The 13,962-nt window shown below is 32.1% G+C and overlaps 1 protein-coding gene across 1 annotated transcript; it reads left to right on the plus strand.

The window, feature by feature from the left end:
• The first annotated feature begins 11,856 nt into the window (after positions 1-11,856).
• On the plus strand, positions 11,857-12,768 carry LOC132724755 (E3 SUMO-protein ligase ZBED1-like). The gene has a single exon (XM_060709713.1). The coding sequence runs from the start codon at positions 11,857-11,859 to the stop codon at positions 12,766-12,768; it is 912 nt and encodes a 303-aa protein (XP_060565696.1).
• The last annotated feature ends 1,194 nt before the right edge of the window (positions 12,769-13,962 follow it).

Raw genomic sequence — 13,962 nt, forward strand, 5'->3', positions numbered from 1 at the left:
GTATGGAATGTTTTATAGTTATACTTTCGGGATTTGATGTATTATGGTTATATGTTATGTTTTGTTGTAGTAACATTACATTGAGTTGAACGTTGTGCTGGAATGGTATAATATGGTTTTGTGTAAAGTTCCCACAACATATTAAAGACTAACCAATCACTTTCAAGTGATGTTATGTAATTTTACAAAAGGGAAAACACAGTCATATAGTATCATAAGGATAATTAAGATAAAACATGTTTCATACAAGTTTCTTGATATGGTCTCTTTTCTAATTGCAAGATTATTTTGATTTTGATAGACGGACGATTTATGTATTTCTTTGGTAAAGTGAAAACTTTAGGGAAGTACCAAAGATACCATCGTTATATAAATTCAATTATCAATTGTCTAAATCTTCCTTTTCTCGATTCCACTGCTTCAGATGAATAAATATCACATGCGGAAATTGCAACTACGTTCAGACTACTTCATCTTCTTATCTTCAGTGAAATTAAATCTAATATTAAGAGTAAATATTCTAAAGCACATTCATAAGCAAGTAATAATATGGAAATGTGAACTATTGTAGATGTCCACGCTATTGATGTTCAATATAATGGCATTTTCTCGTACATATATTGCATATATCTGGATGATGTGATACTTATGTTCCTAGTGATGAGCTGCCTGAATGTCATCATGATTAAACGATTTTAGTTTAAGAATACGTCTGCTTACAACTCGTTGATATTCCAATATTCATTCACGAAGACACATTAAATGATATCTGGCAGCTTCATTTCCTGAACATTGATATTAATCAGTGCTTAGCTAGATTCTCCTTGGGACTTTTATCTGTATTCGTTAAAACAGCAATTGTTTACTTACGGAGTTATGTGGTAAAGATCGGCATACCAGCGTTCAAGCGTAATTTGATCACTTTTACTTTTTCCATCATTTTAAGAAAGTCTATGATGTTTATTTCAAAATATTTTGAACTTATTCTAACAGAAATTCTTTAGTTAGCTAATACATGTTGTTTTTTTTGTATTTTTAAATTATTTTTCTGTTTGTAAAAAAATTCGTATAAGGAGTTAAATAGAAAAGGATTCTTTTCATTGTGAAATGCTAGTGAAATAACCAAATGTAATTTATTTCACGGAAACGAGCGTTGTATCATAATTTCTCGGAAATCGTTTGTGAAATTAAGAAAAAAAAAGAATCACTAAAGAAAGTCCATACATTGATATTACAGCTTATACATGGATATTACAAGTTTCAATTAACAAGTTTGGTACATGTATGTTTCGTTTTCTTCGTTTATATAAGATAATTGCTATTTATAAATTAAATCAAATCAACTAAATGTATAAGCTCTACGTACACTTTTATTACCGTTCTAACTTCACTGGCTCTGCATTCTCATCAATAACGCAGTAAAGGAAAAACAAGCTTGAGATTAATGAACAAAACCTTACAAAGTCTTGCCTAATCATCAAGTCCATTACGATAGAAATTTACAATCAATTGCATTATCAAATGGTATTCATGCTTCTATTTAGACTGCTATGTATTTACGCAATGCTATGATGTTAAGTCTGATCATATGAAAACCAAATCCCTTCACTTAAAGATCTTGTATGTTGTGATTAAAGTGGTAACCACACTAAATGAAATTATAACATAATTATGCAAATAAAACAATTTTCAAACATCGAAGAACATGTAGAATATGTACTGCAAATATTTGTGCATATCATATGTAATCATTACAATATATGCATTCATTTCTTATTGTAAAATTGGACTTTATAGAAAATAATTTTTTATTACCTCCCTTTATTTAAATGAAATATTAAATTCGGTAATTTCTTTATAAATAATGCTTTTATGAACCTACAATATTGATTAGTCTTAATTTGAGCATCATATTTATGATTTAAAACTATAACGAAATTGTGTCACAGGATCTTGACTTACTTTGTTTTGATTATTTTGAATGCTTTATTTTTCAACACTATCATTGGAGATTCGTAAAAATATTTGTTTATAATAGCGGGAACCTAAAACAATTGCTACAGACAGATTATTTACAATGTAACATTAAAACGACTGAATATTTATATTAATGATTTTTTATCAGTTCATTTGTATCAGTCTATTAATTTCGCAGGTTGAAAGCTTGATTTTATAAAAGAATATAATATACATTGTTGTTGTCACATATATAAGCGATCATTTTCTTTGAACTATTACCGTTCATAAGCTTATTAAGATATAACTGTCATGTTTGCCTTAACAAAGTGTTACGACTTATCAAGCAATCCTGTCTAATGTCGTATGCTGTATAATTACATTTTCAATACAATTTTGTCTGATTTATTTATAATTTACCGAGATTAAACAATCTAGCTAGTACATTGAACACAATAAGCATCTTTGTTGAGCACTTACTTTTTCTGTATAATGATGATATGCCCGTTTATTTTCTCAAGGAATGGGTTTCAAATAACGTCCGAGAAATATCTATTTTTAGTCCCCTACCGGTTTACCGGAGGGGACTTTAGGTTTACCCTCCGTCCGTCAGTCCGTCCGTCTGTCTGTCCGTCAGTCCGTCCGTCCACAAAACTGGATCCCGCGATAACGCAAAAGTACTGAAAATATTTTAATGAAACGTGATATATGGATAGATGGCAGTATGGAGATTATGCACGTCTTTTTCTTTTCTTCCTATGTTAAAAATTCTGGTTGCTATGGCAACAAATAGACTGAAAATATGGCAAATTTTACACATAACCTGGATCCCGCGATAACGCAAAAAGTACTGAAAATATTTTTATGAAACTTGATATATGGATAGATGGCAGTATGGAGATTATGCACGTCTTTTTTTTTCCTTCCTATGTTGAAAATTCTGGTTGCTATGGCAACAAATAGACTGAAAATATGGCAGATTTTACACATAACCTGGATCCAGTGATAACACAAAAAGTACTGAAAATATGTTTACGAAACTTGACATATGGGTAGATGGCAGTATAGAAATTATGCACATTCTTTTCTTATCTTCCTATGTTGAAAAAACTGGTTGCTATGGCAACAAATAGACTGAATTTCAAGATTTCTGATTCTAGTTTTTAAGTTTTTTCACTATAAGTTCTTTATTTCTTAAGGTATTTTCCTCAAACTTTAAGTATAAATTGCTTGTCATCAACCACATCATATGTGACAAGGTTTACAACTCTAGCTCAAAATTTATCAGAATTACCTCCCTTGAACTTAAAATTTTCATGAAAAAAAACATTGTTTTTTTAATAACTTCTTTTTCTGAATGTATCTACTTCAAACTTCATATAAATGTTTCTTATTATCACTCAACATTTGTGAGTGTTCAATACTCTAGCAAGACTATTTCCAGAATTATGCCCCTTTTGAACTTAGACTTTTTTTTGAGAAATTGGTAATTTTTACTCCAACTTCTTCAATCATGATAGGATTTTAAAAATGTTATATTTTGATAACAGGGATGTTTAAAAAATAACTTTAGAGTGTCCTTCAGTCCGTCTGTCTGTACATAAAAACTGTTTCGTGTGATCACTTTTAAAGAACTTTTTCAACACTTAACATAGGAAACTAAGTGAATGGCCAATGGCCCTTCAGAATGTTGCTTGGGCTCTTACCGGTAGGGGACTTATGTATTGCTTGCAATACTATGATAATTGCTTGTTTAATTATGTTTCAGATAATGCAATGCGCTATGCAAGACTTCATTATAATGTTATATCAAGTTTGAATATTTTCATGCATCGTCTTTCTTTAAATAATATTTGAATGTTTAATCATCTCAAGTTGAATATATCCGAATCCCTTGTTCCTGCTGACAAAGTCGTGCATTTCAACATTAATTTAACACATTAACTACAAATTGTTGCAATGGTTAAAATGCGAAGATGCGAAATTTTGAATTTATGATAAAAACAATAAAAGCAGTCAACAACAGCTTTCTTTTTAAGACCGTTGACCTGAAAGAGTTGTGTCAATAATCACCCTGGATGAACAAGTTTTGTCACGTGACCACAAATGCAAACGCCGATTTAACATTTCAGCAAATATTTGCAGATATCTTTTTTTCCACTGCGAGCACAAAAATAAGACATAGACCTTAGGACCCGGCGTAAACTAAGCTTTTATATTATGTGAGTAGTCATTACTAGACTTTAGTAGTTTTTTAGAACACTTCGACACAAATGTGTTTTTCGCAAAGCAAACGCCGATAGGTTTTACTTTTTTCTATCATTTTTTTTTCACTGGAAATACATGTTGAGGTAAAATAATAGAGGATATGTCTTTTTACATGCCATTCCCGTCCCTAACTCATTTATAATTCCATTAGCAAAGTTATATTTGACGTAATCCCATGTCATTCCCCGTATTGTCTAATTTGCAAACGTCGTTTGAACATGTAAAATATGCAAACGCCGGTTGAACATATTAGATATATAATATTTCTTGCATCTCAGACAGGATTTTCTTGCATCTCACACGGGATTATCTACCGTTTACACCGGTGCTGGAAAACTCTGTCTAACATCCCCATGTAAGACAAGTCGCGTGCTTTAAATTACGTCATTGATGCGCGCCTTACATGAATGAATCGCGTTCTTAAAATGACGTCATTTTTCCGTTATGAATGAAGTTGTATGTTCATACGCTACTATAAGAAAAAAGTGCGTAATGAGAATATCAGTTTTCATAATTTCTGTTCCGAAAATAATTGACATGTAACATGCAAGAAAAAGAATCTAACACCGGCTGTCAGTACAGACGGGGATATCTAGCTCTCTGGTAACTGTTTAGCAGAAACTCGACAGAGCCTCGTTACCGCTGTAAACAGTTACTCTCGAGCTAGATATTCAAGTCTGTACCGGCAGCCGGTGTAAGATTCTTATATTCTTGCATCTCAGACAGGATTATCTACCGTTTACACCGGTGCTAGAAAACTCTTTATCACACACCCGTGCCGATTTTGCGACTCCGTAAATATGGTATTGCACGGCCGTGCATATATTTTGACGTGACGTCATTAGCGTTATACAAACATAGTGTAAAGACGCGCTAAATGTTAGCGTTATACTATAGGCGCGTCAATGAAAAATGACTCTTAGTTCACTTTAAACGGTCTTTATTTCGGGTATGTGATAAAAAGAATATTAAATTCGTGTAAGTTCATTACTGAATTTATTGCACTCGTTGAATAAAATAATATTATGCTCGCCAAAGGCTCGCATAATATGATTTTATCTAACTCGTGCAATAAATTCAGTATTGAACTTACACTCATTCAATATCCTCTATGTCTTACACCCCCATGTAAGACAAGACGCGTGCTTTAAATGACGTCATTGACGCGCGCCTTACATGAATGAATCGCGTTCTTAGGATGACGTCATTTTTCCGTTATGAATGAAGTTGTATGTTCATGCGCTACAATAAGAATAAAGTGCGTAATGATAATATCAGTTTTCATAATTTCTGTTCCGAAAATAATTGACATGTAATATGCAAGAAAAAGAATCAAACACCGGCTGTTGGTACAGACGGGAATATCTAGCTCTCAGGTAACTATTAAGCGGAAACTCGACAGATATTCCGGTCGGTACCGGCAGCCGGTGTAAGATTCTTATAAACCGGTGGTTATTTAAGTCAAGTTGCAAATATTACAATTCTCTGAACAAAAGACTTCTCTCTTTTCTCCTTTTTTTATTTCAAAACATTCTTCTTCTTGAATAACAAACTTTTATAAAACTTCTGTATATCCCATATATACATGTATACATAAAACCATATAATCTTCTCAAAAATCAATTCCACACAAAATCCGTCGGGAATAAACTTTGATTTAAAAATGTAGAAAAAAATCCATCTTCTTAGGTTGAACTATACAGCGACGTTGAACTACACAGTGAGATCACTTGGAGTTACTTGTTTCAAATAAAATTTAACGAAGGTGTTTTCTTTTGACCAATCTGCAGCGTTGAGAATTTGGACCTAAAGCTCTCGTAGAATGTGCTGTTTCGTTTTTATGTTTATCTTCATAAGCCTCTTGAATATTGGTTTTTGTAACACGTTTGTAACCAAAAGAAGACATAACGGTTGAGCTTCCGACAGATTCAATAAATCTGGAAACCATGGGCGTAGTGGCCAGAATGTTATTAGAATCAGTTTGCAATGAAATTGTTTAATATGATGAAGAACTCTGGAAATGAAACAAATATAGTTCAGCGTTCAAAAAGACATCAACGGGTGCTTGCATATATTTCAAATGACCAACCCATTTTACATAATCAAACGACGTTTGCAAAATCGACAACAAGTGGAAAACATGGGTTTATCTCGAATATAACATTGCTAATGAAATTATGAATAAGTTAGGTACGAAAATTACTTGTAAAAAACATATATCTTCTATTATTTTCCCTCAACATAGGTTTCCAGTGAACAAAAAAGATTAGAAAAGGTAAAACCTATCGGCGTTTGCCTACCAAAAAGACAATTTGTGTCGAAGTGTTCTAAAAAATCACAGAAGCCTCGCAATTACTACCTACATAAAATAAAAGCTCAATTAACGCCGGGTCCTAAGGTCTAGGTCATAATTTTGTGGATGCAGTAGAAAAAAAGAAATCTTCAAATAATTACCTGAAATCGGGTCCGTAATTGCTGAAATGTAAAATCGGCGTTTGCATTTGTGGTGACAATACTTGTTCATCCAGGGTGATAATTGTCAAAGCCGCAAAATCATTTTTAAATAAATGGATATAAACAATAAGATTCGCCTCTCATTATAAAATTACATAACCTGCAACAAGGTTGACAATTTTTGCTATATCTTTGATCCTCTTAAATCCAGTAAAATTCCTAAATAATAATTGTTCTACTTCCGATCGTTCGAACACCGATCGGTCGCACTATCGAACCTTATTTCTGGTCCCTTCGGCAGAAATACATGTACTCCAATCTATTTTAAGTTTATATCTTCTTTCTGTAGCAAATGAGTTGGCGCTCCATCCGAGAATTTTATACAGAAACCTGAAATTAAAAAAGGTCTAAATATGTTATGAAATAAATTCATTACACTAAAGTTAACGATCAGGAAAATGATACTGGCTTTTTTAGGTTTTATATTACTAGTATTTCTGGAATATGTTATACAGAATAAAGAAGAAATTACATTTTATCTAAAGTATTATTTCGCTAGAAATAAGATCAATTAACTTTATATTCCGTTATTAATCACTTCTTTGAGATAAAAAAAATGTTTGAGAAACAATCTAGCGGCCGTATAGATTAAATGTTCTATGTGTAAGGAAACAAAACTTGAAATTAGGAGTACTAACCAGTTAGATCTCATTATAACGCCAAAGGTCATTAATAAGCCTGTGAAATTAGAACGTCTTTTCCAAATAAACCCGCTTTTTTGACAAAAGTATATTTAGCTTATGCATAAAGCTGATAATTTATTAGGTGATGTCCCTATTATTTATCGTATTAATGTCTGATTAGAAAGAAGAATGTATGCGCGTTAAAGTTACTACATTTATTCATTTTACGAGGATGAGTGTTAAGTCAAGTAAACATCCGTCTAACAGGTATTCAGTCGCCGAATTCAATCTTAAATGCATTTTATTGTCTTATTGCGGTATACTTAAATATTTGAATATAGCAGAACCGATTGTGTTTGCGGTGAACACATTTTCTTAAAGATAAATATTTCGCTTTGGAAACAAAACAAAGTCGCAGGGAGCAAGGGCTGTTGAATGCGTAGGATGGGAGAGCACAACTTTTCCAGCCTCTTAAAAATATATGAAAAAAAAGATCAACAAGGAACGGCGACATTCAATGAAAACACGACCAAACATTGTCACCTTTTGCGGGTCTTCGTTTTTGAAAGTATTTGTTTAGCTTAGATCTTTAGTTAGTTAAATGATGCATTTACATATTTACTTTAACCTAATGTTAAAGAAAAAAGTGTGCCAAATAATTATACAACGTGACGTCATTTACGAGGTCACGTCAGTAAGTTGGTTTCCGGTACTGTGTACTACGCTGGTATTTTACTGAAACAACGTAACAGGCTTAAATTCAAAACAGTGAAAATTATCAGATTGATAATTTTACTGTTTCGAACAGTGAAATAACAGTATTTCATTTCACTGATATATTTTTATGAACTACCGAAAAGCATGTAATAAAAAAAGTTCCTGAAGAAATTTACTAGGTTTTATTTTGCAGCTGCTTTACACGTCAAAGGTTTTCCTTAAATTCAAATTTACTAGGCTTTAACAATTTAGTACACTCAAACCATGAAGCCTCTGATGTGTTGTGTGTTATCTTGTATACAAAGTTTGCAAACAATTTTGTTTGGCACATTTTATTTTCTTTGTATTGATCTACCTATTTATTTTTAAAGAGAGTGAGTTTTATAAATATTTAATTATTAATTAGGTTTCAAATAATGTAATGCGTTATGCACGGATTTTTTATAATGTTAAATGAAATTAGAACATTTCATGCATCGTATTTTTAACACTTATACATCTTGAGTATTTCCATGTTCCTAGAGCCTGCTGAAAAAGTGGTACACAGGCTTAAACTTTCACCTGCGGCATAAATAAAAAAATGCAAGTGATAAAATATTACATTTTAATTTAATAAAATACAAAAACTTTTCAAATTTATTGAAATTAAAAGAACTCATGCCAAGAATTGTTCGAAGGTAATTGGAAAATCTTTTAAATGATATTTCTTTTAATAAATTGATATAGACTATAAGGCTCATCTCAATTTATAAAATAAAATCACTTGTAAAAGGGCTTTGCTAAAAACGTTCTTTAACTGTAAAACCTCTTTAATCCAAATATAAAATGACATATCAAGATGTAAGGATGTTAATCATATGTTTCAGGAATGTCTTAACAATGTCCTCCAATATAAAAATGTATGTCCTCTTTCCTAAGCAGTTGAGTTGGCGTATACTTATCACAGTTTGATAATTTCAGGTTTCTTTAAAAGACATTTGCGATCAGAAAAAGGCCACCTGTTAAAGTTTCAAATTATTCAAGAAGAAATTTAACAGTTTTTCACCATTATTTAACATGTCACTTTCCGTTTTGTAATTCAGATAATATATTAAAACATGATTTCTTGCCTATGTATACAGCCAGTGCTTTCTGTACCTGTTTTATGCATTTCACTACTGATTGTTCAGTAAGATCGATTTCTGTTTTTGATCTTGAATTCATCTTAATTAATTATAAGAATTTAGATACGATTTGCATGATATATTGTTTTTTATTAACGATATATCTAAAAACAAAACCTGATCGTTAATTGTAAATTGTATGCCTGTTTTCAGCACATGTTTATGTGTAACTAAACTATTCACAAGAATAACGTACTCTTTTAAACATCGACAGCTTTCCATATATTCCATATTGATCGAACACACATAATAATCATGTTTGCGGATCCATTAACCATGTTTCAGAGTCTTTATATTGATATAGATTTGCAATTACATGTGCCGTGTACTTAAAAACAAAACATGTTTCCTAACAAAACATGAAAACGTCTAGACATTTCAGGAAATGAATGTGCATGCAACACTGCAAGAAAAGACTCGATGATAGATAAAACTGAAATGTTTTCAGAGTAAAATGTCTATAGAACCTTTATTGTAATTCTTATTACCCCCGTATAGAAATTATCGCCCATAACAAAACAATTAATTAACATTTATTTTGTCTGGTAACGTAATAATGTTCCTATTATAGTAAAAGAGGATGCTCATATATCAAGTACCGCCTTTTATGATTACAATGTATTACAATGTAAATAGTTCATGTAAAATAACTTGGTTCAAAATTATCCGCCGATTCCCTATTAATATGTCACACCAAATTCCACGATGCTAGATACATTATGCAGTATGAAAAATAATATCAAACTAATGCAAAAGTAAAAAGAATTTTAATTTGTCGATATAAGTGTCTTTGATATGATAGTTTAATAACACAAATAGTGTTAAGAATGGTTTCATTGAAACTGACTCTTATTTTTGAAATATAGAAATTGTTGAAATAATTACTAAACATATAAGTTGTTTAGAGTAAACACGTGGGCATACTAGCAATGCTTGCATAACAAAGACATAATAATTTCGTGTAGCTATGAACAAAAACCATTTTGTAAGCATAGAAATTCAATTATAAAAATTGATAGTGATGTATCTTCCTAGTAGGAACATTTTTATTTTAAAATAATTTGATTTAAGTGTACCTTGCGTTTGACTTTAAAAATGTTGTAATCATATACAATATTGACAAACAAACAATATTGACAGCATTATTGAAGGAATCTAATAAGAAATATACATGGTTCAATGAGATCATTTAATAGCATGTCTCATAATTTTATTTGATTTTGTTGTTATTGAAAACTTGACGTAACTGTTAAAAATTAACTATGCAGTAATCCACACATGTTATTTCCTAATTTCAATTGCATTTTAAAGTATATAAAGCAGTAAATTGGTAGTGTTAAATAATCACTTATTTGTGATCAAATTGATTACATAATATCTTGAATACCAATTTGTTTGTTATTTGAATGGTAATAAATTTATATAATATAAATTGTTGGTGTCTAGTAAGGCCCAGAAGTTGGCCTATATGTGTGCGCGCGACTTGCGCCCTATATCGATCGTTGAAGGGGAAGGTTTCAAAGCGTTTTGTAAAGAGCTTAATCCAGCTTACGATGTTCCATGCGTAACCACCATATCAAAATATGTTTCAAAACTATATGAGACGGAAAAGACTGATTTGGTCAATCTAATTAAGAAACAGAAAGGTGTAGCCCTCACATCAGATCATTGGACAAGCTTGGCTACGGAGGGCTATATCACAGTAACTGGCCATTTCATTGATGATGGTAATATTGATCTCGGTTCTGAAATTCCATAATCAATTTGACACATTTCTCTATAATTTATTTCAGTCGATAGTCAATTTTAGTTTAAATAATCAACGATCAAAATTTCTAAGACGTGTAAAAAAAAATATATTACCCGATTTAAAAATCCGTTGTCTAATTGTCATTTTGTTTTCTTCTTTCTCTCCTCTGTGTGGTCAGTTATTAAATTAATGGTTTTTTTAATAAATCACAATATCTTTGAGTTTCTTTTATTCTTTTATTGTGATTGCACTTAAAATTTATATACATATACAGTAATTTCACGATTGTCAAAATATTTATTCGCTAATATTTATTAAAATCTAAACCAACAATCATAATAATTTACGTTTTTTTGCAAAACTATTCATGAATTTTTTCTATTTTTCAGAATGGCTGTACCAGAACTTTGTTCTAGCCACACGTGGGGTCAAAGATAGACACACAGGTGAAAACACAGCGAACGAAATCCTATCCATTACAAATGAATTTGGAATTACAAACGACATTGTCACCGGTATTGTTACCGACAATGCTTCTAACATGGTTTCATGTGTACAACATCTTAACTGACCACATATCAGGTGTTTTGGCCATACACTTCAGCTTTCTATACGCAATGCATTCGAAAATTCTCAATTGATTAAACGTACCATTCTCTCGTGCAAAAAACTTGTAAAACACTTCAGAAAATCTGTTATTGTATCTAATGCGCTCCGTGAGAAACAAAAACAAATGAACATAAAAGAAAATATGTTAATCATAGGTTGTGAAACACGATGGAATTCGACATATGACATGTTTGAACGCATAATTGAACAGCGTTTACCTGTATATGCTGTACTGCACGACCCAAATTTTACAAAAATGGAAGATGCACGTGTCCTTTCATTATCTGATGACCAAATGAAAATAATTGAAGGGCTCGTCCCTGTCCTTAAGCCATTGTACATTGCAACTCGTACAATGTGCTCTGAATTGTACCCCACTGTTGGAGGGGTTTATCCGATTCTTTATAGCATTATTCGCCATCATTTAAAGGCAAACTCTACAGACTGTTCAGCAGTCTCGAAATTTAAGGCTGATGTACACGCAGACCTAGTTAAACGTCATGGTGTCGAATCCGATGACATTTGTACAAGCTTACCAATTCTCTGCACGTTCCTTGATCCTAGATATAGGTCACTGCCCTTCTTCTCACCAGAACAACGGTCTCGGGTCCATACCGAAATTTTGGCACAAATTACCAAATTTGAAAATTCATGCACATTAAATGACAGTCAAACACATAGCCCTAACAAGCGTTGCAAACTGCAATCGCAAGATGATATGTCATTTCTATTAGGCGATTACTATGATGCTTGCAGAGTAATTATCCCTCAAACCGCCACAGAAGAGGTTGAAATGTATGGGAATGAAAAACCCATACCCACTCCCCAAAATCCATTTAAATGGTGGAAAGAAAACTGCGAAAATTTCCCCAAATTGGCGTTTCTTGCTCGCAAACTTGCATGTATCCCGGCTACATCAGTACCGTCAGAACGAGTGTTTTCTCTTGCAGGAGGCACTGTTACCAAATTGAGGGCATCACTTGACCCTGATTCTGTAGATAAATTAGTTTTTCTTCATAAAACCTTTTCTCGCGCAAAGCCCTCAACGGATAATGCAATAAAAGGGGACCTTTGCAAAGGGGACCTTTGCAAAACCGTTAAACAGGAAATGCCCGAGTCCAGCATACCAAACGCATTGCCTCAGCTACCTAGCTTACCTGATTTGTAAACTCATAATTATACTTACGTGAGTGTTTATGGTTGTGTTAGCTTCCGTTACACTTGAAAAAAAATGTAGCGTTAGGAAGGAAGTTCAAGAAACTTTAAAAAATTGCATCTGTTCAAATCGTTGCATGTTTTAATCTTCTTATATGCACTTTATGATTTGTGTTAAAAAATACAATGAATTTGTAAAAGGTATCGTTATAAAATATCTTGTTGTTCTTTGTTTTTATTCCCTAATAATAAAGACGTTTTTTGTCGTTTTTACTGGAATGAATATATCTAAATCAATTCATTTGTAAAAATATTATACTACAGACAGCAGCAGATATTTATTTCTTTTAAATTTACGTTTTAAATGTTCCTCAGATTGAATGAAACGTTGAATTTTTTTTCAAAGGCCGAAATAAAATCTCTCATTTAGTGCGCAATGATTAGTGATATACGGCCCCTCGATTGATTTTCCACGTGGTGGTACTTGTGACAGCTGACGTCATACTGTAGGAAATGACAATCAAAGCGCTTGCAGTTTCGTTTTTTTGCAACCAAATTTCAAAGATTTCTATGTAAAGATTTTTCGAAGATAAAACTGATCATGTAAAAAGGTATTTACTTGTTCGTCACTTCAAAATAGTGTAGTTAGATTCTTTAGCAAATAGCAAGTAGAAATATATAGACTACTTTTATTTATTAATGTATTATCGCGCAACTCTGTTACCGACGTACTCTCAGTATTTTGTCATGTGCAGTCATATATACGTTGAAGTTAGAAATATTTGACATCGTTCAATAAAAAAACATGTAATGATTATTTGAATTTGTTTTGCCTCACTCAAAATATTCGTTATTAAAAACATCAATTAAATTCAGTACAGACATAGTATAATACGGAGTCCCATGCAACTTCCGTTTAAACGGTATCGTTTCGTTTTTTATCATTCGTGTAAACGGTTACAAATATTTGTAAACGTGGGAGCCTTTGTGTCTAGCTTACTGGAAGTGTGGGGTTTACCCCGTAAACATCAACATAATGCATACATTTTTAAGTAAGGTACCAAGAGTTAAAATTTGATTTTCAGCACAGCATCTAGCTAAAATGATCGACCTCTTTTATGAGAGGCAAATATGTAACGTAGATGTTACTTTACGTTATTTTTGTAGAAAATAATAAGCCTTTGACAGAATTATGTGCACTATTTCA

Source organism: Ruditapes philippinarum, unplaced genomic scaffold (assembly GCF_026571515.1).
Source record: "Ruditapes philippinarum isolate M1 unplaced genomic scaffold, ASM2657151v2 ctg1068_1_1_1_1, whole genome shotgun sequence".
Lineage (NCBI taxonomy): Eukaryota > Metazoa > Mollusca > Bivalvia > Venerida > Veneridae > Ruditapes > Ruditapes philippinarum.

Bases quoted from the DNA above. Each gene is read 5' to 3' on its own strand.
- LOC132724755 (XM_060709713.1), top strand. From the start codon at position 11,857: ATGGAAGATGCACGTGTCCTTTCATTATCTGATGACCAAATGAAAATA.